At 42.6% G+C, this 26969-nt stretch overlaps 2 protein-coding genes across 2 annotated transcripts in view; both read left to right on the top strand.

The window, feature by feature from the left end:
- The first annotated feature begins 579 nt into the window (after nt 1–579).
- Nucleotides 580–23850, top strand: NLRP8 (NLR family pyrin domain containing 8). Its single transcript, XM_072781193.1, has 10 exons — nt 580–868; nt 2069–2143; nt 4243–5842; nt 9368–9538; nt 11349–11516; nt 14309–14461; nt 15828–15998; nt 18213–18383; nt 22169–22339; nt 23435–23850. Exons 1-10 carry the CDS (start codon nt 580–582, stop codon nt 23562–23564), a joined length of 3099 nt encoding a protein of 1032 aa, XP_072637294.1. The 3' UTR covers nt 23565–23850.
- A 1507-nt stretch (nt 23851–25357) lies between these two features.
- NLRP5 (NLR family pyrin domain containing 5) overlaps nt 25358–26969 on the top strand; it is a 38918-nt gene continuing 37306 nt past the window's right edge. The window contains exons 1-2 of the mRNA XM_072781069.1: nt 25358–25468; nt 26549–26593. Of these exons, the coding sequence (XP_072637170.1) occupies nt 25358–25468; nt 26549–26593 (156 nt within the window). The remainder of the gene's footprint in view (nt 25469–26548; nt 26594–26969) is intronic.

Genomic DNA, 26969 nt, shown 5'->3' with positions numbered 1-26969 from the left:
TAATTGTTAGCTATGATATGCCAGGCATAGGTCCAAATGTACCTGTAGATTTGTCTCTGAGAAACCTCACACTCCCATCAACAGGTATGCTCTGATCCCAGGATCAAAGATGAGAAGAGAGGCACAAAGAGGTGCTGTGATTTGCCTATCTACCTTGCTAATACATGGCAACAATTATAGAAACGACAAAATGGATTTGAGTCCAAACACTAAGCCTGAATACTAGACAGGTCCCTTGGTTTTTCCATAAGGGAAAGAACATCATGGGGGAGGGGGGAAAGGAGCTAAAGAGAGTATCTGATACATTATATGCTATATCAAATATTAATTAAATAAATCTGTCCTCTTGGGTGAGTTTTCATTTTCTTATATCTTCATGCCTTCACAGGTCTGGTCTGTTCTCTTCTAATTGGTTGTCTTGATCACTGGCACTAAGGTTCTAGGTCTTGAGTGAAGATAAGTGAAATGAATCAGAAATCTGGCCCTTCTCCATCCGGCTCTCCTTCCAGATCTTCCTCCTGTTCTTCCTCTTGCTCTTCTTGCTCTTCTTCTTCTCCTTGTTATTTAATCTCATCCTTGATGTCCTCTGCCTCCTCCACCTCCCCTTTTGAAAATGGGGTCATGCTGTACATGGTCTATTTAAGCAAGGAGGAGCTACAAACATTCAAGCAGCTTTTAGTGGATGAGAGACCCAGACCTGGCTCTGTCCAGATCACCTGGGACCAGGTGAAGACTGCCAGATGGGGGGAGGTGGTTCATCTCTTAATGGAATACTTCCCTGGACGACTAGCTTGGGATGTGACTCATGACATCTTTGCCAAGATGAACCAGATGGAACTGTGTCTTCGGGTGCAAATGGAGCTAAATGGTGAGTAATAATCTAATATACAAAATGGGGATGGGTTTGAGTGTTAAAGAACTAAATACTTTACTGGCCACCCATGTTAGTCTCCTGAACAAGAAGGTAAATAGTAGAGTGTGATGATACCTCTGACCCCAAAAGGCAAAGACCATCATGTTAGCATGGTTTAAAAAACTTAACCAGATACTGCTTATCTGCTATCTCTATATAGTCTATCTTCATTAATTATGGATTCCATGTTTGAGAATCTGCCTATTCACTAAACCTTACTTGTAACTCCAAAATCAGTGATTGTGGCACTTTCATAGTCATTTATAGACATGAAGGGTAGAGAAAAATTGAACACAGATGTTCCCAGCTGCAATTTAACAAAGCAGTGCTCTGCCTTCTTAACTGTGCACTCATCCTATAAACAAGTGTCCTTTCCACGGTCTATTTGGTGCCACTTTTTTTTGTGTTTTTGTGTATCTTGTTGATGACATTGCTATTTAACCTGCCTCCAAGTGAAGTGGTGAAGGGCTGTTTAGTGTTGGAGGCACAAAAGAGCTATGCTATGCCTTACAGGGAAAATATATGTGTTGGGTAGGCTTCATTCAGGCCTGACTTATAGTGCTGTTGATTGTGAGTTCAGTGTTCATGAGTCAACAATATATAATGAATAAGATTTCTTTAAACGAAAACACACATGGACCATGGTTATGTATTGAAGATTTGAAAATGTAAGCAGAGGCTACAGGAACCTAACCCTGTATTCATGGGGGAGCAGAACTGGCTAATTGAATATTCACAGTAATTTTAGAGAACATAAATAACATGAGTAAGAAGAATCAATGATTACATGTGTATGTGTATACACATTATTTTCATATACATATAAATTTGCACATAAATAGATATATACATGTACACAGATATGTGCACATGCATAGATATTAAAGTCTGCATATATTTTACAAATATATATGCATGTGTGAGTTTGTATATATTGCTACCTCTGTGTCCGGATGAGCTATCAATTTGTATTATTGAATATTCAGTACATTCCTAAAAGAGCACCATTTTCTCACTTCCTAACATGATGGAGTCTAGACAATTTTCTTCTCCCTGGACTAAGGTGGTGAGAGAATGGGACTCTTGGATGGTGTGGCTGCTCCTATCCTGAAACAATCATCCCAGTGGAACAGTCTACTTTCCTGTCTATTCCAGACATTCTACCCAGCCTGGAGCTAGAGGACTCAAACCCAAGAGAAATGCCAGTGAGTTTGGAGGAAGGAGAATCTGGTATGTGCTGGCATTGTGACAAAACCTGGAAGAAAGTGGGCTGTGGGTTGGGGTGAGAAGCTCAATTCCTGAGGCAAGGCAGATTATAAATTACTATGTCAGCATCTCTTTTATGAATCAGAATTTAAGAAAAAAAAGAGTTGTTGTGGATGTACCTAACTCAGAAGTCCAGCCACCAACCCAGCTGGCAGCATCAAGTGATATCAAGACATCACTTCTGTCCTTCTCCTGGCTCCCTTTTCTTCTGTAGGACTCAGTCTTGAGTGGTCTCCCCTGCCACACTGACCATCTTGACCACCAGCTACCCTACATATACATTGTACCTGCTTAGCATCATCAGCAGAAAGAGTATTTTGTCATTTCTCTAGCATTCGTCCTAGAACTGATTCAGCTGAATGAACTGAGGTCACAAGTTCAACAATGAATGAAATGATGGAGTGCTCTGGTTGGTTAAGACTGGCCCATGCATACTTCAAAGAGAGCTTGGTGGTAGGCCAGCCATAGTTCAATTTAAAAACCAAGGCCTAGGGCAGCCCCAGTGGCTTAGCGGTTTGGCACTGTCTTTGGCCCAGGGCGTGATCCTGGAGACCAGGGATCGAGTCCCATGTCGGGCTCCCTGCATGGAGCCTGCTTCTCCCTCTGCCTGTGTCTCCGCCTCTCTTTCTCCGCCTTCTCTTTCTCTCACCTGTCTCTCTTGAATAAATAAATAAAATCTTAAAAACAAGGCCTGGCAAGGGGTAGTTCACCAAAGAATCACTGGAGTGCTATGCCAGAATGGGAATGGTTAGTAAGCAGGCAAATACAACAGATACCTTAATCCATCCTCTTCCCTGCTCTACCTCCTGGAACATCAAAAATTGGATTCTAGAAAGAACTCAAATTATGTTCATGTGAACTGAGTTTGCATTTCCCAGTCAGGTTGTGTGAAGAGATAAGGTCAAAAGGAGCCAAGAGCCCAAGGGCAACACTCAAATTTGTTGTGAAAGCACACAGGAAGTGGGATGTGGGATCCCCAGTTCCAGCCTTAGCACAGTTAGATTTCACCTGTTCAATAAATACTGGAGGGCTGATGGTTCTGACACCATAGTCTCAGCCAGAGTCATAAACCCCGCTTTATTTTGGAGATGGCAGGCTGGAGGCTTAGAGGTTCTATGACTTGCTTACCCTCATGAAGCTAATAAGTAAGTTGATCTTGAACTTGTAGTAAGCACCCTTCTACTTATCAGCTAGAGGTGGAGCAAATAAAGTTGGAGCCAGTCATCATGTCTAATTTGCAGTTTCCTGTTGAGGGGAGGGTGTAGTGGATCACAGGTTGAGATGAAGGTCATGACAGCTCCTTTTAACTCCCTACTCCATATCTCATGTGCTGACAGAATCCAATTTATTTAGGGGTAAAATTTACATGGCCCTAAGTGAAATACTTTTTTCCTAGGTTTCCTTAAAGTTGGGATTAACCATCTGATGGCTCTAGACCATCGGATATAAGTAGAAGTCTCCTGAGTGCTTCAGTTTGTACTGATGGAAGTAGACATGAGCTCTGAGCATGTCCCTCCTCCCCACTATTTCTGCTCTGAATACAAATATAACTTACTACGTAACAATAACAGAACTACAACAACAATCTCCTATTCATGAGGCAATAAGCATAAAGAACAGACTTATAGAAATGTGTTAATTTTTACATGTCCCTCCCCATATTTCTTTTTTTTTTTAAGATTTTATTTATTTATTCATATGAGAGAGAGAGAGAGGGGCAGGCTCCACTCAGGGACCCCAATGCAGGACTCGATCCTGGGACTCCAGGATCCTACCCTGAGCTGAAGGCAGGCACCCAACCACCAAGCCACCCAGGTGTCCCTTTCCTCCCCATATTTCTTAAGTCAAAAGTAGACCTTCTCTGTTTAAACCACTTCAAGCTGACTTCTCTGTTTACTCACAGCTTCTTAATTGGTGCAGAGCTGTCTGGAAAAGTGCATAATGCATGCAGGTGTGTCGTGGGGCCTAATGTAGACATCAGGGCTAGTTTTCCTTTTGTTTGACTGGTTCTTACAAATAACTCTGACACTGTACCCTGTATTTCTCCCACCTTGCTAATCTAGATAAAATACAGGAGTACAAACTGTATATGATAGATGAATATTCCATGATACGGAGCAAGACCACTTGGCCTGGGAACCATATGGACTTCTTCTACCAAGACATAGAGAGACACGAGAGATTCTTACCATGTATTTTTCTTCCCAAAAGACCTCAAGGTAGACAACCCAAGACTGTGGTCCTACAGGGAGTGTCTGGAGTTGGTAAATCAAGCTTGGCCAGAAAGGTGATGTTGGAGTGGGCAAAAAACAAGTTCTACAGCCACAAGTTCTGGTATGCTTTCTACTTCCATTGCCAGGAAGTGGCCCAGGTAGATGAGCAGAGCTTGTCAGAGCTGATTGCTCATAAATGGCCCAGGGCACAGGCTCTCATGTCCAAGATTATGTCCAAACCAGACCAACTTCTGCTCCTCTTTGATGGCTTTGAGGAAGTAACATTGACCCTCACGGATAGACCAACTGACCTGAGTGAGGACTGGAGCCAGAAATTGCCTGGGTCTGTCCTTCTGACCAGTTTGCTGAGCAAAATAATGCTTCCTGAGGCCACCCTACTGATCACCCTGAGGTTCACATCTTGGAGGAAACTTAAGCCCTTCCTAAAACATCCCTCTTTTATAACACTTACAGGGTTTAGTATGGTGGAAAAAGTCAAGTATTTCAGAACATATTTCAGAAACAAGAGGGAGGCTGATGAAGCCTTGAGTTTTGTCATGGGAAACACGATTCTCTTCTCCATGTGCCAGGTCCCTGTGATTTGCTGGATGGTGTGTTCTTGTCTGAGACAGCAGATGGAGAAAGGAGTAGATCTTGTGCAGGCGTATCCAAATGCCACAGCTGTATTCGTCCAGTATCTGTCTAGCTTATTTCCAACCAAGGCTGGAAGCCTTCCCAGTAACACTCACCAAGAACAACTGAGAGGTCTGTGTTACTTGGCTGCAGAAGGTATGTGGAACATGCGATGGGTGTTTGACATGAAAGACTTTGAGCAGGCCAAGCTGGATGAGACCGCTGTTGCTACTTTTCTCCATGTGAATATTTTTCGAAGGGTTGCAGGTGACAAAGACTACTATGCTTTTGCCGACTTGAGCTTCCAGGAGTTTTTTGCTGCCTTGTTGTATGTTCTCTGCTTCCCACAAAGACTAAGAAATTTCTGGGTGTTGGACCGTGTTCAAATCATATGCCTCATAGCATATCCTGGAAGAAAGAAAAACCATCTTGCTCAGATGGGGCTTTTCTTATTTGGCCTTTTAAATGAGAAGTGCAGTTTAGCCGCAGAGAAGTCCTTCCGATGCAAGCTGTCCTTGGGTAATAAGAAGAAACTGCTGAAAGTTGCAGCCTTGCCATATGAATGTGGCCCACCAACCCTGCACCATGGCATCCCACAGCTATTCTACTGTCTGCATGAAATCCAGGAGGAGGCATTTGTGAGTCAGATCCTAAGTGATTGTCAGAAAGCTGCTTTGATCATCAGCAGGAACAAAGACATGCAAGCATCTGCTTTTTGTCTTAAACACTGTCGACATTTGCGGAATCTAGAACTGACTATTACCCTGACCATCACTCAACTGTATGCACTCAACCCGGATCCCCTCCAGTCCACTGAGTGAGTGCTTGCATCCCTCCTTGGGCAGCCTATCCTTCCCAGGAACCTTGTCTACCATTCCCCCAGGCATCCAGGATGGCCAGCTGTCCTGAGGTAGTCCCTTACAGAGAACACTTTCAGTTTTAAAACCAGGACGGGGGGTGCTCCTAGGATACAGAGTTTCATGCTAAAGCTGGGAGAATCCTGGAAAAGCAAAATGATTTGCTTACCTTCCTTATCTCTCTTCTGCATGCCCTCCCTTCCCTTAAATGAGGGGACCTTGCTTCACTTGTCACCCCCACTTCTGTGTATCACCAGCTTGTTAGTCTCTAGGGAAGTGCTGTCCAATGGGACTTGCTGTGATGGTGGAAATCCATTAGCTACGTGTGACTGCTGAACACTTGGGAATATGGTTAGTGTGACTGAGGCACTACATTTTAAACTTTATTTAACTTTAATTAATTTAAGTTTGGATAGCCACGTATAGCTGTGGTCACCATATTGGGCAGCACAACTCCAGGGGAGCTTTCCTTTCAGTGTAAAAACATCACTTCCATCTTTAATTAGGGGGAAAAAAACTGAAAACTACATGGCCTCATGAAGGGACTATTACATCTCCCTCCTTGTTTTCCTAACAAACATCTTGAAATCACCGTTTCTGTTCACTGTTTCTTCCCTGTTCCCCATTGTGATCTGAAGTGGGTGTTCTGGCTTCCTGGGCAAGAGTTTGGTCCAGCTCTTCCAGGGACCAAACTGTGTGTCTTTGGACAATTCCTAAATTTTCTGGGTCTCTGCTTCTTCATGAGTAAATAATTTTTAAAAAATAGTACATGCCCCACAAGGTTTTTATGAAGGTTAAATAAGACCATATGTATGACACACCAAACATGTCCCAGCCTTTAGTTCCTACCAATAAATATGGCTAGAATTACTATATTATTCCCACCACCCAACTGAAACTCTCTCAGAAGATCTATACTTAAATATAGTGGATATACTTTTCTTAAGTGACAGTACTGACTACTCACTTTTTCAGACAGTTTTCATACTGGTTAATATTTGTTTAGCTTTTTCCCTGTGCCAGACACAGTGCCAGGTATGTTTACTTGATGCGAATTGTGGCTTTCAACATGGCTATTGGACACCACGAAGCACTGGAGGTCAGATAGATTCATAAGTTGTCCAAGGTCACACAGCTGGTTGAAGCTAACACTTAAACTGAAATGGGACCTCTGCTGGCTGTGATGAACAGCCAGAAAACTAGACTGACCCCTGGGATTGGAGGCATGGGAAAGAGCACACTTTTTTGCTACAAACTTAGAGTGCTCCCCTCATTCCTTCATTTCTCTGTATAAAGGAGCCACAATCTCTTCCAGCTGCATTTTTTTCCCCATGAAAGATGGCATAAGTCTTAAGCATGTTGATGGGTTGTTGTCAGGTTCCTTTGAAATGTCATACGTCAGTCTGATGTATGGCTATATAAATAAAGGGACCTCTTCTGAAGTTAGGCAACATCTCGGTTCTATGTGATGCGTCATCACATCAAACAATGCCCATCTTTCTCCAGCACATGTGAGTTTCTCCAGGGCAGAGGTAAGCAAACGCAGCTTGCTGTTCATTATTGTAAATAAATTTCAATCAGATCTCAGCCACGCTTGCTTGTGACATTGTTTCAACTGCTACCATACTGCTGTGGCCAAGTTGGGATATATCCACAAATTGTTTGATCTATGAAAGCTGAATATTTGCTAGCTGACCACTTACAGAAAAAAATTGCCTAGTGCTGTGCTAGGGTATGTTTTTAGAAAAGGAATTGCCAGATCACAAGGTGGACACATCACATCTTAACTTTGTATCACAGATAGCACCAAATTGCTCTCCAGGGATTCTTAGTATTTTATGGATGAGATGACTACATAGGACAGGCAATTCTATGTCTACTTCCAACTTATAAGAGCAGCTCCAAACAGCTCCACAACATCACATCTGACTGGCCCCTTTGCCCCTGAGTACTTTCAACTGGGGAGGAGAATGCATGCCAAGAGCTTGATATCTAACTTGCTATTATTACATATTGGTCTTCCCAACAAAGACCTCAAAAGTCTAACCATAATGTCTTGATCTAAATCTGAATTAATCCTAAAACTTAAAATTAGCAGAACTCTTAAAAGATGAGAAATTTCTTTTGTGTTGGTCAGTCTGTGTTGATAACTTCTGTGGCAGTTCTTGAAGAGAGTTGGTATGTTTAGCCCAGCTTTTTTGGAGCTATAATTGATGTATAACATTGTGTATGTTTAAGGAATACAACGTAGTGATTTTGTTTTAAGATTTTATTTATTTATTCAGAGAGAGAGAGAGGCAGAGTCACAGGCAGAGAGAGAAGCAGGCTCCATGCAGGGAGCCTGACGTGGGACTCGATCCCTGGTCTCCAGGATCACACCCCGGGCTGCAGGCGGCGCTAAACCGCTGCACCACCGGGGCTGCCCCAATGTAGTGATTTTATATATGTATACATTACAAAATGCTTACCATGATAAGGTAATTTAATATATCCATCACCTCACCTAGTTACAATCTGTGTGTCTGTGAGTGATGAGATCTTTTACTCTCAGTGACTTTCAGGTATAGTATTGTTATTGATAGTCATCCAGCTGGACATTACATCCCCAGAATCTATTCATCTATAACTGGAGGTTTGTATCCTTTGACCACCTGTATCCATTTCCCCCACTCCAAATGGAGTTGGTATTATTTTTATGTGTTTGCATTTAAAATGGGTGTGAAAAGCACATGGTTTTATTATATGGGATTTCATTTTAAACAAAAATAACATGCTAGCATAAGTATTCTGAAATTTTCCTTTTTATTCTATGTCTTAGAAATATTTTAATGCTTGTGTACACCTTCTTCAATGAGGTCTACTAAAGTCTTCTAAATATAGGTGTACTGGAGATTATGAAATCAGTTCTCCCTTCATATGCTTTTGAGTTATTTCCAACTATCTAATACAAATAGTATGAAACAAAAAAACTCATGGGAGTCTCTTGATGAGCCTCTTTGAAAAGATTGCACAGGGGAAAATCAGCAGGTGCTTCCCGAGTCAAATTATATCACATATTGGTCCAGCTGTGGATTTTTTTTTCCTGCACTCACTATGCCGAAGGAGATTAATTTTTCCCTTATTTTGCTTCTGTATAGAGTTTTTTATTTTTAATAACAATTTTATAAGCAAAGACTAAAAATATAGGCTACAGATATAATTTAATCTCTTTCCCCATATAAATCCTAAGTGATTAAAACAATTTTCTTTCTTCCAAAGTCATAAGAAAATCTAGGTGTCCTTCCCAAAGGTCATAAGTCTTCCTGAATTAAAATGAGAAATCTTGCAGTAGTTCTCCTGGGCATTTTTTTTTTCAATGGGGGAGTCTTACTGGATCATTGTGATCACAACCAGGGTCAGGAACACCAGCCCTGAGTTTCCAAGTGGATTTTCTCAAGTTTAATCTCTGATGACAAGCCATGTTCTCTTTTCTCCCTTGCACACAGACCAGGAAGCAGCAATCAGTGTTTTCTCTGGTGGCAAGACTTCTGCTCCGTGGTTAGGACCCATGAGAATTTGGAAGTCCTGGCTGTGACAAACACTGTTATGGAAGCTGATTCAGTGAAGGTCCTTTCTGCGGCTCTGAGACATCCTGGGTGTAAACTGCAAAAACTAATGTGCGAATAAAACAGACACTGGTTGGAAAGGATTCTGTGGAAATAGTCTATTTCCCATCCCGTTTTTCTACCCCCCTCTCTGCTCATGTATACTTGCAGAAAGCATCCATGTTTATCATTTCCCCTCCTTCTAGTCTTATTGAGAAAGAATAGATAAACATTACTGTGTATGTATAAGGTGTTATAGCATCATGACTTGATATACATATATTGCAAAATGATCACCTCAGTAACTTTAGCTAATATTCATCATCTCCTAGAGCTACCAAATGTTTGTCTTCCCTGTGGTGAGAAAGATCTACTCTCTTGGCAACTTTCAAATACACCATCCAGCCATGTTGACTGCAGTCCTCAGGCTATGCATCACATCCCCAGTACTTTTGCATCTTTTTTTTTTTTTTTTTTTTTACTTTACTTTTGCATCTTCTACCTGGAAGCATGTACCTCTTGACCACCCTCACCCGATTCCCATCTCCTACCTCTGATGACAAACAAAACAAAAAAACCTGATCTATTTTTCTGAGTTTGTGGGTGTTTTTTGTTTGGGTTTTTTTTTTTTTTTTAGATTCCACATATTAGGGAGATCATTTTTCCAAAGAGGACATACAGGGATGCCTGGGTGGCTCAGCAGTTGAGCATCTGCCTTTGGCCCAAGGTGTGATCCTGGAGTCCCCGGATCGAGTCCCACATCGGGCTCCCTGCATGGAGCCTGCTTCTCCCTCTGCCTGTGTCTCTGCCTCTCTGTCTCTCTCATGAATAAATTAATAAAATCTTAAAAAAAAAAAAAAACCAGAGGACATACAAATGGAGTAGGTTTCCCCATTTCATGGATGAACAAACTAGAACAAACTGGATATGCACTTAAAATACAGATTTTAACTGAACATCTTGGCTCTAGAGTCTGTTCTTAAAGCCACTCCACTATACTCTCGCTCCCTGTGGATTTTAAGATCCAGAAACCCAATAACCAAAATTCCTTGAAATAGCACACCAGACATCATGTGGCCCCCTAGCCAGTGTCTGACCTATTTTTTTCTCCTGTTATTATGGTGACTGTTATTAGCTCCCACTTGTTGGGTGACTATTGTACATCAAGCACTATGCAGAGCCAGTTATAGGTGTCCTGTACATTAATTCCCACACCCATCTTAAGGAGAAGGCATCATGCTTTCTCGTGGACTCGGAACTGAATTTTGGAAGGTAAGTGACCTACGTTAAGTCACCCAACTGGGGAGGCCAGGCTGAGCTGAGAACCCATTTTAGACCTCACAGAAAGGCTCTCATGTATTCAAAGATTAATCGAATCTAGAACTGATTAGCAAATAGGCAGATATTGGTCAAAAGATACGAACTTCCAGGTAGAAGGCGAGTAAGTTCTGGGGATCTAATATGCAGCATTGGGACTGTAGTCAACAATACTATATGGTATACTCCAAAGTTGCTGAGAGTCCATCTTCAGTGTTTCCATCACAAAAAATGATAATTTTGTAATGGGGTGAAGGTGTTACCCAATGCCTAGGCAGTAATCATTTTGCAATATACTGGAGTATCAAATCAACATGTCGTACACCTTAAACTTAGATGTTGTTATGTGTCAATCACATCTCAGTAAAGCTGGAGGACTAATTAGCCACTTTGTGGCAATGGTTTCATGGGTATATGCATATGTCCAAACTCACCAAGTTGTGATCATTAAAATGATAGATGCATTTATTGATATCTTATTTATACCTCGATTAAGCTGTTTTTGAAAAAAGAACTTATTGGCTGATGAGATCTTATCGTAACGAGGCACTGCTTACCTCTCTAGCTTTAGACGTGTGAATACTTCCATGTTGAATGAAGACTTACTCCAAGTTTTGATGGAAAACTGGTATCTGAGATGCTTGGAAATACAAGGCACAGAAGTGAGGTGTGAGGCCATGGAGTTTCTGTGCACAGCCTTAAAATACCCACAGTGCTATCTCCAGTGTCTGAGGTAAGATGGGCCTGAGATTGAGAAAAGATCCTGGCAACCAGACTGTTCTTTCAGAGGTAGGATTACATGTGCAGTCTGCCTGTTATCTTTTTTTTTTTTTTTGGTCTCATTATTGTTCATTTTATATGGCTTTTTTTAAGGTGTTAAATGTGATGATTTGATGTACATACACATTGAGAAATAATCATCACCATCAAGCTAATGAACACATATACTACCTCACGTAGTTGCCATTTATGGGGAGGAACACTTAAGACCCACTCTCTTGGCAAATTTATATATTTATATATATACTACAGTATTGTCAACCACAGCCACCAAACTGTACATCAGTTCCCCAGAATTCATGCATCTTACAACTGGAAGACCATCCTCTCACCATTTCCCCCACATTCCTGCCCTTGGCAACCACCATTCTACTCCCTGGTTCTAAATATCACCTTTTCATGCTCTACAACTTGTTTGGTTTCTTTTTAAATATTTTATTTATTTGTGAGAGACAGAGAGAGAGGGGCAGAGACACAGAGGAGAAGCAGGCTCCATGCAGGAAGCCCGATGTGGGACTGTATTCTGGGACTCCAGGATCACACCCTGAGCTGAAGGCAGGTTCCAAACCGCTGCCACCCAGGGATTTCCTTCATGCTCTACAATTTGGCTGTGTCCTAGATGTGTCTGAGATAGAGAAACTAGAGCCTCGATGGTGACCTTGACCTACCTCACACCGGCTCACAAGAAGCGATTGCTAAGAATGCAGGAGTTTGTGAGCCGATTGTCAAACAGCATTATTGAAAAGTTAAATTGTACAGACTTAAATAAACCATATGAGAAAACAAAATCTGATAGATTTTATATATATATATATATATATATATTTTTTTTTTTTTTTTAACACCTGTGTCTCCCATATCTGCTGTGTCCTGGTTTTCTTTTTTTTTTTTAATATATATATATATATATTTTATTGGAGTTCAATTTGCCAACATATAGCATAATGCCCAGTGCTCATCCTATCAAGTGCCCCCCTCAGTGCCTGATACTCAGTCACCGCATCCCTCTGCCCACCTCCCCTTCCAGTACCCCTTGTTTGTTTCCCAAAGTTAGGAGTCTCTCATGTTCTGTCACCCTCTCTGATATTTCCCACTCATTTTCTCTCCTTTTCCCTTTATTCACTTTCACTATTTTTTATATTCCCCAAATGAATGAAACCATATAATGTTTGTCCTTCTCCAATTGACTTCCTAATTTATTTTGATGCCAGGGGTGCAGCAAACTTTTTCTATGAAGGGCCAGATAAGAATTTTCAGCTCTGTGGGCTATTCAGTCTTTGTCGTGACTTTTCAATTCTGCCATTATATGGCTAAATTTTCCATCAGTATGTAAATGAACATATGTGGCTGTGTTCCGATAAAACTGTATTAATTTATTGAGCACCCACTAATAATACAACTTATTAATATCTATTATTAATAATTAAGAAATATACAATTTGTTAATAACTCTACTGTATAATTTGCTGATTTAAAAATATATATTTTATTATTTATTTGAGAGAGAGACAGAGACAGAGCACAGTGGGGGAGAGGAAGAGGAAGAAGCAGGCTCCCCATTGTGTAGGGAGCCTGATGCAGAACTCAATCCCAGGACCCTGGGATCATGACCTGAGCCAAAGGCAGATACTTAGCCAACTGAGCCACTCGGGTGCCCCTAATTTGCTGATTTTTATTATGAGCATTGGGATTTGAATTTCATTTAATTTTCATGTGCTACAAAATATTCTTCTGATTTTTTTAACCATTAAAACTTTTTTAAAGATTTTATTTATTTACTCAGGAGAAACACAAAGAGACAGAAGCAGAGACAGAGGCAGAGCGAGAAACAGGCTCCATGCAGGGAGCCAGATGTGAGACTCAATCCCAGGACCATGGGATCACACCCTGAGCCAAAGGCAGACGCTCAACCTCTGAGCCACCCAGGCATCCCCATTTAAAACATTTTTAAAATTCTTAGTTCACAGGTTATACAAAACCAGGTGCCAAACAGACTTGGCCCACAGCTATAGTTTGCCAACTTCCATTGTGTGTTCCTATAGTTGTTGCATTGGTGAGGTGCAGTGCTTCTGCTGTGCATTCAACAACCTCACATCATAAATCAACCACCGGAGGAGGATTCACACTAGACATTGGCAAACACTGCGCATCAGGGCATTCTTCTCCAGAGTCCATAAACATTTACCAGCACCCAAGTGCTTAGCATCCCCAAAGGACTTTCCGTGGGTTCCGTTGTGGCAACAAAACTTGCGCAGCCTCTTGTTCCTGCCAGCTCTGCTCCTTCACATGGGTCAGAGCTGAGTGGAGCCTGGAAGGTTCAAGTGGCCAGACCTGGAGGTGGAGCAACATGGTAGTTGGCTAAAGGTCAACTTCAGATGGAAACCTAACTTGACAAGACAATAGCTGTGACATGTGACTGAAATCTCAGTTCTTTGTCATGAAGATTGCTTGGCAGATAAATGTAAAATGAAGTTATATTTATTTCAAGGGCTGAATTGAGTTCTTGGTTCATAGTTAGAGCCCAGTTGTAAACCCATGCCAGTTGGTCATTGATACTATTGATACTTTGGGACTAAGATGCTGAATTTGATGCAAGATTACCAGCTGGAGAAGATGGAAATCTCCCCTGGAGTCATTCTTGTGTGAAGAACAAGGATGTTGGGACAGTAGATGGGATCTATGTGGCTACACAGGTACCATTTTCCCCAGGAGCTCAGGCTCGGCATTTTTATGTGGCCTCCATAGGTTGGAAGACTGCGCAGTTACCCCTAAAAGTTGGGTTGAACTTGCCAGGGATCTTGGAAGTAACAGACACTTGAAGACACTAATGCTGAGAAGTAGCTGCCTGGAGACATTTGGGGCATATTACCTGTCACTGGCCCAACTGGAAAGGCTGTTGTAAGTCTTGTTGTTGTTGTTGTTGTTGTTGTTATCATGACTTTGTTTGTTTGGTGAACTGAGTGCTTCTGGGAGGAGAGTAATAATGGAGGAAAGTGTGCCAACTTAAGTCTTGTGGCTGGTATGATTACCTAGATGGGTCCATGGAATACAATGAGCCCAATGCATCTGTCCTCCAGCTGATGACCTAGAACCTCACCAACAGTTTTCTTTCCTCATAGGTTGTAATTGATCCCTGCCCCACCCCTCACGATAGCCAGCTTAAAAGAGCATCACACAGTTTTGCATTGATTTGAATTTCACATAAGTGGCCTTAGCTAGTTCTTTTTCTGATCAACTAACATTTTCCTACTTAGTTGGTTCAGAAGCCCATTCCTTTTCACTGATGAATGATCACAGTTGTATGAATATGCAACAATGTAAGTATCCATCCTACCTGCCACTGAGGTTTAGGCTGTCTATACGCACACACATGCACGCAGCCACATGCTGTGATGAACACTCCAATAGTGGGATCTCTGAGTATAGAGAGCACCCATCTTCCATTTTACCAGCTTGTGGCCAGCATATTTTAAAAAATATTTTATTTATTTATTCACGAGACATAGAGAAAGAAAGAGAGAGGCAGAGACACAGGTAGGGGAGAAGCAGGCTCCATGCAGGGAGCCCGATGCAGGACTCGATCCTGGGACTCCAGGATCATGTCCTGGACCAAAGGCAGGTGCCAAACCACTGAGCCACCCAGGGATCCCCAGTGGCCAGCATCTTTGCACCAGTTTGCAGTCCCACCAACGGGTGGATACCAATTCCCATAACTCTGAGTCCCCATCTGGGCGTTGTTACTGGCCGTATTCTCACTACTCTTTTTGCCAGTCTACTGAACAGGTGATGGTATCTCATTATTTTAAAGTGTATTTTCTTCATTACTAGGAAAATGTTTTCATGACCTTACTATTCATTTTGGTTTCTCCACTATAAATGCCTGTTCCTGTCTTTAATGCATCTTTTTAATAGATATCTATAGATAGATAATTTGAGTCTTTATTAAGCTTGTGAAAGGCTATCTTTCTTGGGCCACCCAGATGTCTGTTATATATTCTTTAGCCTTTGGTGGTCTCTTTCCTTCTAACCCCTATAACTGTCTTCTTGACCCACATCTTCTCCACTCCCCTAGCCTCACAGGAAGGCTGCTACTTTCTTCTTTAGGACTTGGAAGCCCTAAGAGATGATAACAAGGGTGTGATGAGGCTTTGACACTGAAAAAGAAATCCCAGATGGCAATGTTCATCTCTCAGTATGAAACAAAGAAAATCTGGTCATGGGCATGAATTTAAATGCATCCCATCTGTGTGTTTCTGTCCACCAGATTGGAGAATTGTGGCCTCACGGTGCTTTCCTGTAAAAGTCTTATGTCTTCCCTCATGAGTAATAAGATGCTGACCCATCTGAGCTTGGCAGAGAATGCCTTGAAGGACGAAGGAGCAAAACAGCTTTGTAGTGCCTTACAGCATCCTATGTGTCCTCTACAGAGGCTGGTGTGAGTTCCAAAATGCCCTCTTCTTGGGGGCTCCCTAGAGTAGAATAGAGTGTTTGAGGAAACCTACTGTATGTGCATATGTGTGTGTGCGTGCGTGTACACTGATCTCTATTATGAATTCTTTATTTTTTTAAAAGATTTATTTATTCATGAGAGACACAGAGAGGCAGAGACACAGGCATAGGGAGAAGCAGGCTCCATGCAGGGAGCCCAATGTGGGACTCGATCCTGGATCCTGGGGTCATGCCCTGAGCCTAAGGCAGAAAGCAGATGGCAGACGCTCAACCACTGAGCAACCCAGGCATCCCTATTATGAATTCTTTAAATGGTTTCCCTTAGGCGTCAGGATGTGTGATATTATGATTTATAACATAAATATGTATTTGGTCTTCCTGTTTCTGGCACAGAGCTCCCTAAACCCTTGGAAATACCTAAGTGGTGAGAGCTATAAAGGTGTTTTTGTTATGTTAATGAGGTGACTTTTGGAAAGCACCCAAGATTGGGTGCTTGTAGCCCCAAGAACCAGCTTTGGGATTAAAGGGTTAGAAGTGTAAGTCCTTCCCCCTAACTTCTGGGAAGGAGACAGGGGCTGAAGATGGAGCCAATCACCCATAATCAATGATTTAATTAATCATACCTGTGTAATGAAGCTACCTATAAACTCCGAAGGACAGTATTTGAGAGCTTTTGGATGGGTAAACACATAAAGATGCAGGGAGAGCAGCTCATGTGGAGAGGACTTGGAAATTCTGTGTCTTCTCCCCATACTTGGCTCTATGCATCTTTCATCTGTTGTTCCTGAGTTCTATCCTTTTATAATAAAATGGTGAAGAGTAAATGGGTTTCCTGAGTTCTACGAGCCACTCTAGCAAATTAATGGAATCCAAGGAGGGGGTCATGAGAACCTGACTGGTGATTGGCTTCCTGGGTTGGAGGAGGCACTGGAAGCTCCAGGTTATAGAAGCACAGCCGGAGCTTGCAGCTAGTGTCTAAGGGGAGTGAGGTGGGAGGAGTCTTGTAGGACTGAGCCCTTAACCTGCACAATCTGATGATCTGTAGGTATCAGTAGAATTGAGTTGAATTCTCAGATCCTATTGGTGTCTGAGAATTGTTTCTTAGTGTGGGGGACCACCCCATTTATGATGAAACTGGTCTCAGAGCACAAATGTAAGGTGCTTTTATCTATCATTAACAGAAAATAAACTCAGATGGTTTTAAACCATAAAGTTGCTGACTCATAAAACCAGAAATGAGAAAGTGGCACAAAATATCCCCTGAAGAGAAGAAATGTGTGGGAAATATCAGAAAGGGAGACAGAACATAAAGACTCCTAACTCTGGGAAACGAACTAGGGGTGATGGAAGGGGAGGGGGGTGAATGGGTGACAGGCACTGAGGGGGGCACTTTACAGGATGAGCACTGGGTGTTATTCTGTATATTGGTAAATTGAACACCAATAAAAAATAAATTTATTATTAAAAAAAATCCCCTGAACCCATTATACTTTTAGCTTCCCAAAGTTAAGCAGGAAGTGGTCCAGGTGCTTTGGAAAACAGTCTAGCTGCTCCTTAAAAGGTTAAATGTAGACCTAACATATAAATCAGCAATTCCACTGCTAGATACATACACAACAGAAATAAAAACACTCTCACTAGAAAGTTGTACACAGATGTTCATGGCGGCATTATTTATAACAGCCAAAAAATTGGAAATACATCAAGTGTTGATAAACTGATGCATGAATGAAGAATGTGGTGTATCCATATGATGGAATATTATTCAACCATAGAAAGAGTCAATATATTGATACACACTACAATATGGATGAACCTTGAAAATATTATGGTAAATGAAAGACACCGTTTTTTTTTTTTTTAGATCTGTTTGAGATCCTGATTTCAGTTCCTTTGGATTAATATCCAAAACCAGATAGTGGTTGCTGGAGTTGGGGGTGGGCTGAGGAACAAAATTGGGAATTAGAAGAATACAGGGTTTTCATTTTGGGGGTGATGAAAATGTCCTAAAATTGTGGCAAATGTGCACCTCTGTAAATATACTAAAAGACATTGATTTGTACAATCTAAATGGACAAATGATAGGGTATGTTAGTAATATCTCTAACCCTGTTATGCCAAAAAAAAAAGGGGGGGGGCAGGAAAGGAGTAAAAATCTAAGGGTTTTTGGTTGGTTTTCTTGACACATGTTTCTTTGCAGGCTAAGAAACTGTGCCCTCACCTCGGACTGCTGTCAAGACATGGCCTCTGCTCTGGGTAAAAATAAAAATTTAAGAAGCCTGGACCTTGGCTTTAATAGCCTGAAGGATGATGGAGTTACTCTGCTCTTTGAGGCCCTCAAGAAGTCTGAGTCTGGCCTCCAGATCCTGGAGTAAGTTACTCATGCTCCTCTTGCAACAATGGTATGTAAAATTCTCTGAGCAGAATATGGGAAAGGATTTTTGCACTTCCAGGTTTTTCCCTCCATTTAGTTGGAGGACTGGATAGTTTCAGTGCAGTGGTTCAGAAAGTGGTTCCTCAGATTGGGAACTTCTTTCTCCCAGGAGTTGTTAGAGATGCAAATTACTGCAGTGTTTGCCTTTCTATGTCTAGCTTATTTCATTCAGCATAATGCCCTCAAGATGCATTTATGATGTCACAAATGGCAGGATTTCCTTCTTTCTTACAACTGGATAATATTCCATTGTGTGTAAATACGTTTTCTTTATCCATTCATCTGCTGTGGGCATGAAAGCTGTTTCTGTGTGGTAGCTATGGGGGTAATGCTGTGGGGAATAAGAGTGCAGGTGTCTCTTGGAGATCCTGGTTCCAGTTCCTTGTATGGGGACACAAAGGTGGTGCTGCTGGGTCATGTGGTGCTCTAGGGGTGAGCCCACAGACCACTCAACCTGCATGTCCAGGTGGCTCCCATGTATGCTGCACTTGAGGACTACAGTTCTAGGGAAGAGTCTTCCATTCAGTAAAAGACAGAAGAGTTTATTTGTTAGCTATGGAATGATGACTGAGATAGCTGGTCTTCTGAAATAGATGTTTGTACTTAGGGATTCTTTTTTACATATAATTTTCTTCTTCTTCTCCTAAATGGTCTCTATGCCAACATGTATGCTAGCCAGCAATTTGAGAAGCATCATCCTATTTTTAATTCATATTATGGTTTCATTGAGTATTTGGGAAAGATTTGGAAACAGCTCTGGATGTTGTGGATCCAACATGTGTGGATGAAATGGTTTTGCCTCTTTTCTGCCCACATTTTCTCCTCTCTATTAGTATAATCTGGGTTTGAAGTCTAGGTAATTAAAATCATTGCTTTATGTTACATCTCTAATTTCTTAGGATTAGTCTTGATAATGGACTTAATTTTTGTTGATAATTAGCTAGTCCAAGGAAATTTAGTGTTCATTATAATCCATGGTTGGTTGGTTGGTTGGTTTGTTTGTTTGTTTGTTTGTTTGTTTGTTTGTTTTTTAAGGCACCTGGCTGACTCAGTCAGTTAAGCACCCAAATCTTGATTTCAGCTCAGGTCATGATCTCAGAGTCATGAGATCAAGCCCCATGTCAGGCTCCATGCTGGGTATGGAGCCTGCTTGAGATTCTCTCTCCCTCTCCATCTGTCCCTCCTTACATGCTCTCTCTCTCTAAAAAATATCTTTAAAAAAGAATTTTTATTTTAAATAATCTCTACACTCAACATGGGGCTCAAACCCATAACCCTGAGATCAAGAGTCACATACTCTACCAGTTGCGCCAGCTAGGAGCCCGAGCTCCTAATTCTTTTTCTCCAGAAATTTAATCTTGGCTTTAAACATTGATTTATCTCTTAGACTGAGCAAAATATATTTTCAAGAATTAAACAAATTTCCAGATGAGAATTTATGTAGTGTTCTGAAAGCCTTTGCATGTGTGAGACTACTTTTTTTAAATCTACTTTCACAGATGAGCAGCAACTTGGCTGAGTATAAAATTCATGGACCACCCCATCCCAAACTTCTTAATCTAAAAATCCCCTAGATTTAATTCTGTGGCATTAATATCTTTATTTTTCCCAAGAAGAACCCAGACTTCTATTGCTTATTCTCTTCATTAAAAAAAAAAGTCCTCACATACCTGTGAGTCTTATTTATAATTAGAATTATTTTAGAACAACTCTCCTTCTATTGTTGAAAGGAAATTATTTATGTCACTGTAACCAAGGTTAAGGAATGTTTTGGTTGGTGCACTAAGGGAGCACCAGGTGCCTCCCTGATGAAAACAGCATCGGTATTTTATAAACCAATGCAAAGCTGAATGCATGCCCTTGTACTTTTGGCTTGAACAGCAGTTTCCAGCTTGTCATTTATCAGCTAGTGGAAGTTCACAGGGCAGGGGAGGCAAGCCATCAGAAAGAAAACAGAGGATGCACAGGTAGGAGACATAGGGCCCCCCATGGCTCTCTGTCCTGTCTCTTTTGCCTTGCTCCAGGGGAGATTCTACTCTTCATTCAAAATTGGGACCCTGGGAGGCCTGGGTGGCTCAGCGGTTTGGCGCCTGCCTTTGGCCTAGGGCGTGATCCTGGAGACCTGGGATCGGGTCCTGTGTCAGGCTCCCTGCATGAAGCTTCTCTCTGCCTGTGTCTCTGCCTCTGTCTTTCATGAATAAATAAATAAAATCTTTTTAAAAAATGGGACCCTGGGGCTCAGTCAGTTAAGCATCTGACTTCAGCTCAGATCATGATCCCAGGGTCCTGGGATCAAGCCCCCCATCAGGCTCCCTGCTCAGTGGGGAGTCTGCTTTTTCCTCTCCCTCTGCCCCTCCCCCTGCTTGTGCTCTGGCTCTCTCTCTCAAATAAAAAATTTTTTAAAAATGGGACCCAAGGGCAGCCCCGATGGCCCAGCCTTTTGGCACCACCTTCAGTCCAGGGTATGATCCTACAGTTCCGGGATTGAGTCCCATGTCAGGCTCCCCGCATGGAGCCTGCTTCTCCCTCTGCCTGTGTCTCTGCCTCTGTGTGTGTGTGTGTGTGTGTGTGTGTGTGTGTGTGTGTGTGTGTCTGTCATGAATAAATAAATAAAATCTTTAAAAATAAAAAAATAAAAATGGGACCCCCAAATCACCCCCTTTCTGCACCTTTTGCTCACCTACACAGTACTACTTCTTTTATGCCTGTTCTAAATTTATGATAGGCATCCCTTCTATGATGCAGCTCCTTTCTAGAACTTCCTCTCCAGCTTTGCCATAAACACTGTGGGGGCAGAGGGATCTATTTATGGAGGAACCAGAATGCTGGCACACTGAAATAGTGAAACCATGCTCTTCTTTTTTTTTTTTTTTTTTTTTAATTTTTATTTATTTTTTTTTTTTTTTTTTTTTTTTTTTTTAAAGATTTTATTTATTTATTCATGACAGTCACAGAGAGAGAGAGAGAGGCAGAGACACAGGCAGAGGGAGAAGCAGGCTCCATGCACCGGGAGCCCGATGTGGGATTCGATCCCGGGTCTCCAGGATCGCGCCCTGGGCCAAAGGCAGGCGCCAAACCGCTGCGCCACCCAGGGATCCCCTTTTTTTTTTTTTTTTTTAAAGATTTTATTTATTTATTCATGACAGTCACAGAGAGAGAGAGAGAGGCAGAGACACAGGCAGAGGGAGAAGCAGGCTCCATGCACCGGGAGCCCGACGTGGGATTCGATCCCAGGTCTCCAGGATCGTGCCCTGGGCCAAAGGCAGGCGCCAAACCGCTGCGCCACCCAGGGATCCCAACCATGCTCTTCAAATACATTTATTTGGGGACTTGCCTCCTCCCCTATCCCCAATCGACTATGAGTACCAGGAAGCCAGAGATGCTGTCTTCCTCAGTGTTGTGTCAACAATGCCCAGGGCAGTGCCTGGTACACAGGTGGTGCTAAATAAATAGTGTTTGAATGAACAAAGCTAATCCACTGTGACAATCCGTTTCTGAAAGAGGTTATATATCTCATAACTTCTTAGAGTTAGGACCTACAGCCTACCCTGGACAGTCGCCTGAAATGACACAAAGAATCTGATGCACACATAGCAGGTTCTTAAAAACATGTTTAGAATAAAATGCCTCATTCCAGTGGGTACGATTTCTGGGGTTAGGATTGGCTGAGCTCTCCGGTGTGGGGCATGGTGACTTGTCTCCTGTCTGCTTCCACCCTGCAGGCTGGAAAGGTGCCTATTCACCTCTCTCTGCTGCCAGGCTATGGCTTCCATGCTCCTCCACAACCAGAGCCTGAGGTACCTAGACGTGAGCAAGAATGACATTGGGCTCAGGGGCATATTGCTCCTGCGGGAGGCCTTCCAGCAGCACAAGTGGAAAAAGAAGGTTGTTTTGTAAGTTTCTACTGAATTCCCATGCAGAAACAGCAGCCCAAGCAAGGCTTTTTGTAAAGAGGGAGACTCTAGACCCAAAAAGCAAGTGCAGATATTGCTAATGTCCATCTCTCATTTCCTGAGGACTTATACTCACCTTAATGTGACTGATCATACCCCTAGGCCCTGCCTGTGCCTAATGGGAAAACTGACCTAGAGTCTCCCATCTGATTTTAACTTCTTTCTATCCTTCACCTTCTACCCCGGTTCTAACTGATTAATCACCACTTACCAGCTGTATGACTGTGAACAAGTTCTCTTACCTTGTTGAGTCTGTTTCCCCATCTGTGAAATGGGATGGCAGCTTCCTCCATGGAGGTGTTATGAGGATAGAAGGAAGTTTGTCTGTGAGGACGTGGCACAGTGCCTGACACCACGATGTCCTTGGTCAGCAGTGGGTTCTGGGTGGAGGTTGTAATATGAATTTCTTTATAAAATTTCTGAAGGTCAGAAATCTGGGAGCAGCTTGGCTGGCTCTAGTTCATGGTCTCTCCTGAGGCAGACCAGAGAGAATGCCTCAGACCTGAGGCAGAGAATGGCCACTCATCAGATGAACCACCAACTAGAGTTTGACGGAGACTAGATCGGTTTCGATGCTGAAACCATGTGGCTGTTGGCAGGTCACCCCAATGCTCCCTGTAGAGCTGCTTATGACAGAGCACCTGGCTTTCTCCGAGAGAGAGAGAGAACCCAAAAAAGACTCCCTAGTCTTTGATTACTTCGTGTAGAAAGTGGCATCTACCACTTCTGCCTTACTCTCTTGGTCACGTAGACCAACCATAGTGAGGGAGAAGACTCCACCAGAGTATGAGTAACAGGGCACAGAATCACTGGGCTGGTTGAGGCTTCATACCACACTCAGTAAGTGGTTGAACTGCAGCCCTCGGACTCCATCTGTGACTCCCAGGAGCAGCACCATTGATCTCAGTCTGCTGTATGGGACCAGAGTAGTCTCCAGGGTGGGGAATTTCTGTCCTCGAGGTTCTACATAATTCTCTAGAACCTCAGAAGAAAACCAAACATGAGAGAACAAAACCTAACTCTTACTATTCACAGGGAGACGAAACAGAATTATGCCCCAGACATGGTGATGAGGCTGGAGGGCCCAGCTGTGAAGAATGAAAGCCTGAGGATCATACAAGACTGGAGTGCTGACTGCTGGGATGAAGCAAGATGGATGGAGTGATCTGGTGCCCCCCTGGCTGTTTTATTCCTTGGGAAATGTTGGCGTATTGTGGACCATTCTCAGTCTGGAATGGCCCAGTTGGTTCTGGAAAATGGTTGGGGCATGACCTCTAAGCATCTCTCTGAGATGTTGAGGCCATGTGTTAGGTGCAGATTAGTTATTGAGTTGGGAGCGCCAGCCCATCTCCATCCCTGGCTTCCAGATATCTCTGAATCTGTCATGCTAATATTGTCTCTGGGAAATATCTGACTGGCCTATGAAGATATTGGAATAATTTAATTAAAAATGTATACATGAATGCAATCTGAAAACTTTTCAAGTGTTATTTATTTACCTGTAGACTAGTATATCAAACTGTTTAGAAGGAAGGATCTCAGGGGCACCAGGCTGGCTCCATTGGTGGAATATGCAACTCATGATCTCAGGGTTGTGGGTTTGAGCCCCATGTTGGGTGTAGAGATTACTAAAATCTTAAAAAAAAAAAAAAAAAAAAAAGAACTCTGTTCCTTGTCTGAAAAAAGTGTCCAGGGGACATTTCCAAGGAAGATACTACAGCAAGAAATGGAAAAGGAAAAGCACCTCATTTTTTAAAAAGATTTTATTTACTTCCTGAGGGAGAGAGAGTGCACTTGAGGGAAAGAATCTGAAGCAAGCTCTGTGCTGAGTGCAAAGCCTGACGGGGCTCAGTTTCATCACCCCAAGATCACGGTCTTAGCCAAAACCAAGATTTGGCCATTCAACCAACTGAGCCATCCAGGTACCCCTCATTTCATATTTAAAGAACTCTCTTTAAAAATTAAATATGACTCCTAGCTTTTTTTTAATGAGTTTAGTGCATTAATGCAATAGAATAAGTTCAAGGAGAGGTTTCTTGGACACACAGGAGGCTGAACTAGAGCCTTGCTATGGAGATTGGTCCACGGGATGTCAAGAAGCTATAGGAACATGCAAGTGATCTCCCCTCCAACCTCATGGGGAGGGATTGTACATCACAGACTAAACTCTTTCAGGTCTAAACTATGCCATTCATGATTGAAGTAGTTAGAACAGCATTTGGAACTCAAAGATCTAGAAGCAGTCATATAATCATTTTTCTTTTGAAAAATCATCTTTTTCTATGCTGTATAATGATCAGGTATCACCTGTGTTGGTTTATCTGCTCTCCAAAAGGGTTTCATTACAAAAGTCAGAGCAGTTGGGATCCTCAACCCCTCACCCATCCCTATGTCAGGAGTAGAGAAAAATAAAGGTCCATCAATGTCAAACAGCTGGAGCCAATGGTGAGCTACCACCACTACAGTCTACAGTGAATGAGGCTCAGAGATGGGCAATAGAAAGCCAGAGAATCCACTCACTGACACGTACCCCATAAGGCCCTGGAGACACTCCTTTGCTAAAGCAATAGGGGAATGTACCTTGGGAAGAGCCGGGCTTGAAGGTATGACAGTGTCCCCAGGCTTTGTGGTACGGTACAGTGTCTTAGCTGGGGAATGGGGGCTTCACACCTCCAGACTCAATTGGAATAGTGTGTGGCTTAGGCAACGGGTTTTAAAAATTCCCCCTGGGATTCTAACCTGGGGTGAAGTTTGGGAACAGCTGAAGTAGGAGCTATCTGTTAGCATAGCTGGGAATCACTTTGCAATGAATCAATGTCTCAATATATTCTCTAGCTTAAACTTACAGTGTTGTCAATCATATCTCAATAAAGCTGCGGGGGAGAGGAAAAACTCTAGGAGACCACCATTAATGTGGAGACTCATGGCACAAAGTGGCTCATATTTCTGTCACCCAAGATGGACACTTTTGAAGGCAAGAACATTGTTTCAGAAAACGTTATTCTGACAACAGACAGGAATGCTTACTATGAGTTCACAGGGAATCCAGATAAAAGTTCTATGGAGAAAGTAGATTAAACAAAAAATGGCAGTGTGGCATCAGACTGTGGTCAGTAAATGCAGACTGTGTAAAATAAGGACACACGCACAATTATCATTGTGGGACAGCCTGCTGAAGGCTGGGCGCAGGTGTGCTACGGGGAGGCAGCATCTTCACCAGTAGCATAAAGATAGGCACAGAAAGCAGCTGTTCCACATTGTACGCTGGGCCTGGCCATTCCAAGCCCAGGGCAGCCAATGGGAAGCAACAACGTCACTGGCCCAGGATTCCCAAAAGACCATCACTAGCTTGTGGTTGCCCATGAGCCAGGGAGCAGGCTCTGGTTTGGGAGGCAACTCGGTGAGTTGGTGAGTATTTTATCCCATCTTGTTTCTAGTGCCTTCCTCTCTCCTTTCCCTGTGACTGATTAGGATCTATTATTTGAGCTTTGCTCTGTTCCCCCACACTCACCATTTTGACTAGCCAGAGCCCAAGGACCAAAGACCCTTTTTGAAAGAATGATGTGTCCCATTGCACCCATTTGAATAAAGTGTTTTTCACATTTGCTTATGGTACGTTCCTCAATCCTTTCCAGTCTCTAGGTCTAAAATAAAGAACAGAGTCAAGAATGCTATGGTTTCAAGTTCAAGACTGGCTGATGTCTGGGGGGACACCTGGGTGGCTCAGCAATTGAGCAACTGCCTTCAGCTCAAGGCGTGATCCTAGGTTCAGGGATCAAGTCCCACATCAGGCTCCCTGCGGGTAGCCTGCTTCTCACTCTGTCTGTGTCTCTGCCTCTCTGTGTGTGTGTCTCTCATGAATAAACAAAATCTTTTTAAAAAGTCTGGCTGAGGGATCCCTGGGTGGCGCAGTGGTTTGGCGCCTGCCTTTGACCCAGGGCGTGATCCTGGAGACCCGGGATCGAATCCCACGTCGGGCTCCCGGTGCATGGAGCCTGCTTCTCCCTCTGCCTGTGTGCCTCTCCCTCTCTCTGTGTGACTATCATAAATAAATTTTTAAAAAAATTAAAAAAAAAAGTCTGGCTGATGTCTGGACTTGGGGAAGTTCAGGGGTATTGCTGTGTTCATCGTGCTAATTCTGTGTTATAGGTTATGGTTATTGAAATGCTATACGGTCCTTATGATCTTTGTCAAGTGAGGAAACTGAGTCACAGATTAATTAAATGGCTTTGCCTGGGGTAGCAAGGGAGGAATTCCTATTCAGGACTGCATGTGACTAATCCCCAGCCCTGTAATCTTGACTGCTTCTATGGCATCATTCAAGACCCCTGTGCAGAAAGCTATTGCAGGTAGAGGTTATAAAAGATAGAGACTAGAGGGCGAGCACTTTGGTTAGTCTTTCATTTCCAGAAAATAACCTTAACCACCACTCTTAATTTACAACCTTCCAACCTACAATCTTGCCTCTCTGAGAATAATGTCCTTACCTTCTCCCCAAACCCTCTTCAGGTTTATAGGAGAAGGTGTCCATCTGCCTATCCGAGGCGAGTCCTTCCAGCTGGGCTCCTCC

Source organism: Canis lupus, chromosome 1 (genome assembly GCF_048164855.1).
Source record: "Canis lupus baileyi chromosome 1, mCanLup2.hap1, whole genome shotgun sequence".
NCBI classification, from domain to species: domain Eukaryota; kingdom Metazoa; phylum Chordata; class Mammalia; order Carnivora; family Canidae; genus Canis; species Canis lupus.
Note: the sequence above shows the minus strand (reverse complement) of the source record. Positions and strands in the feature narration are given on the sequence as shown.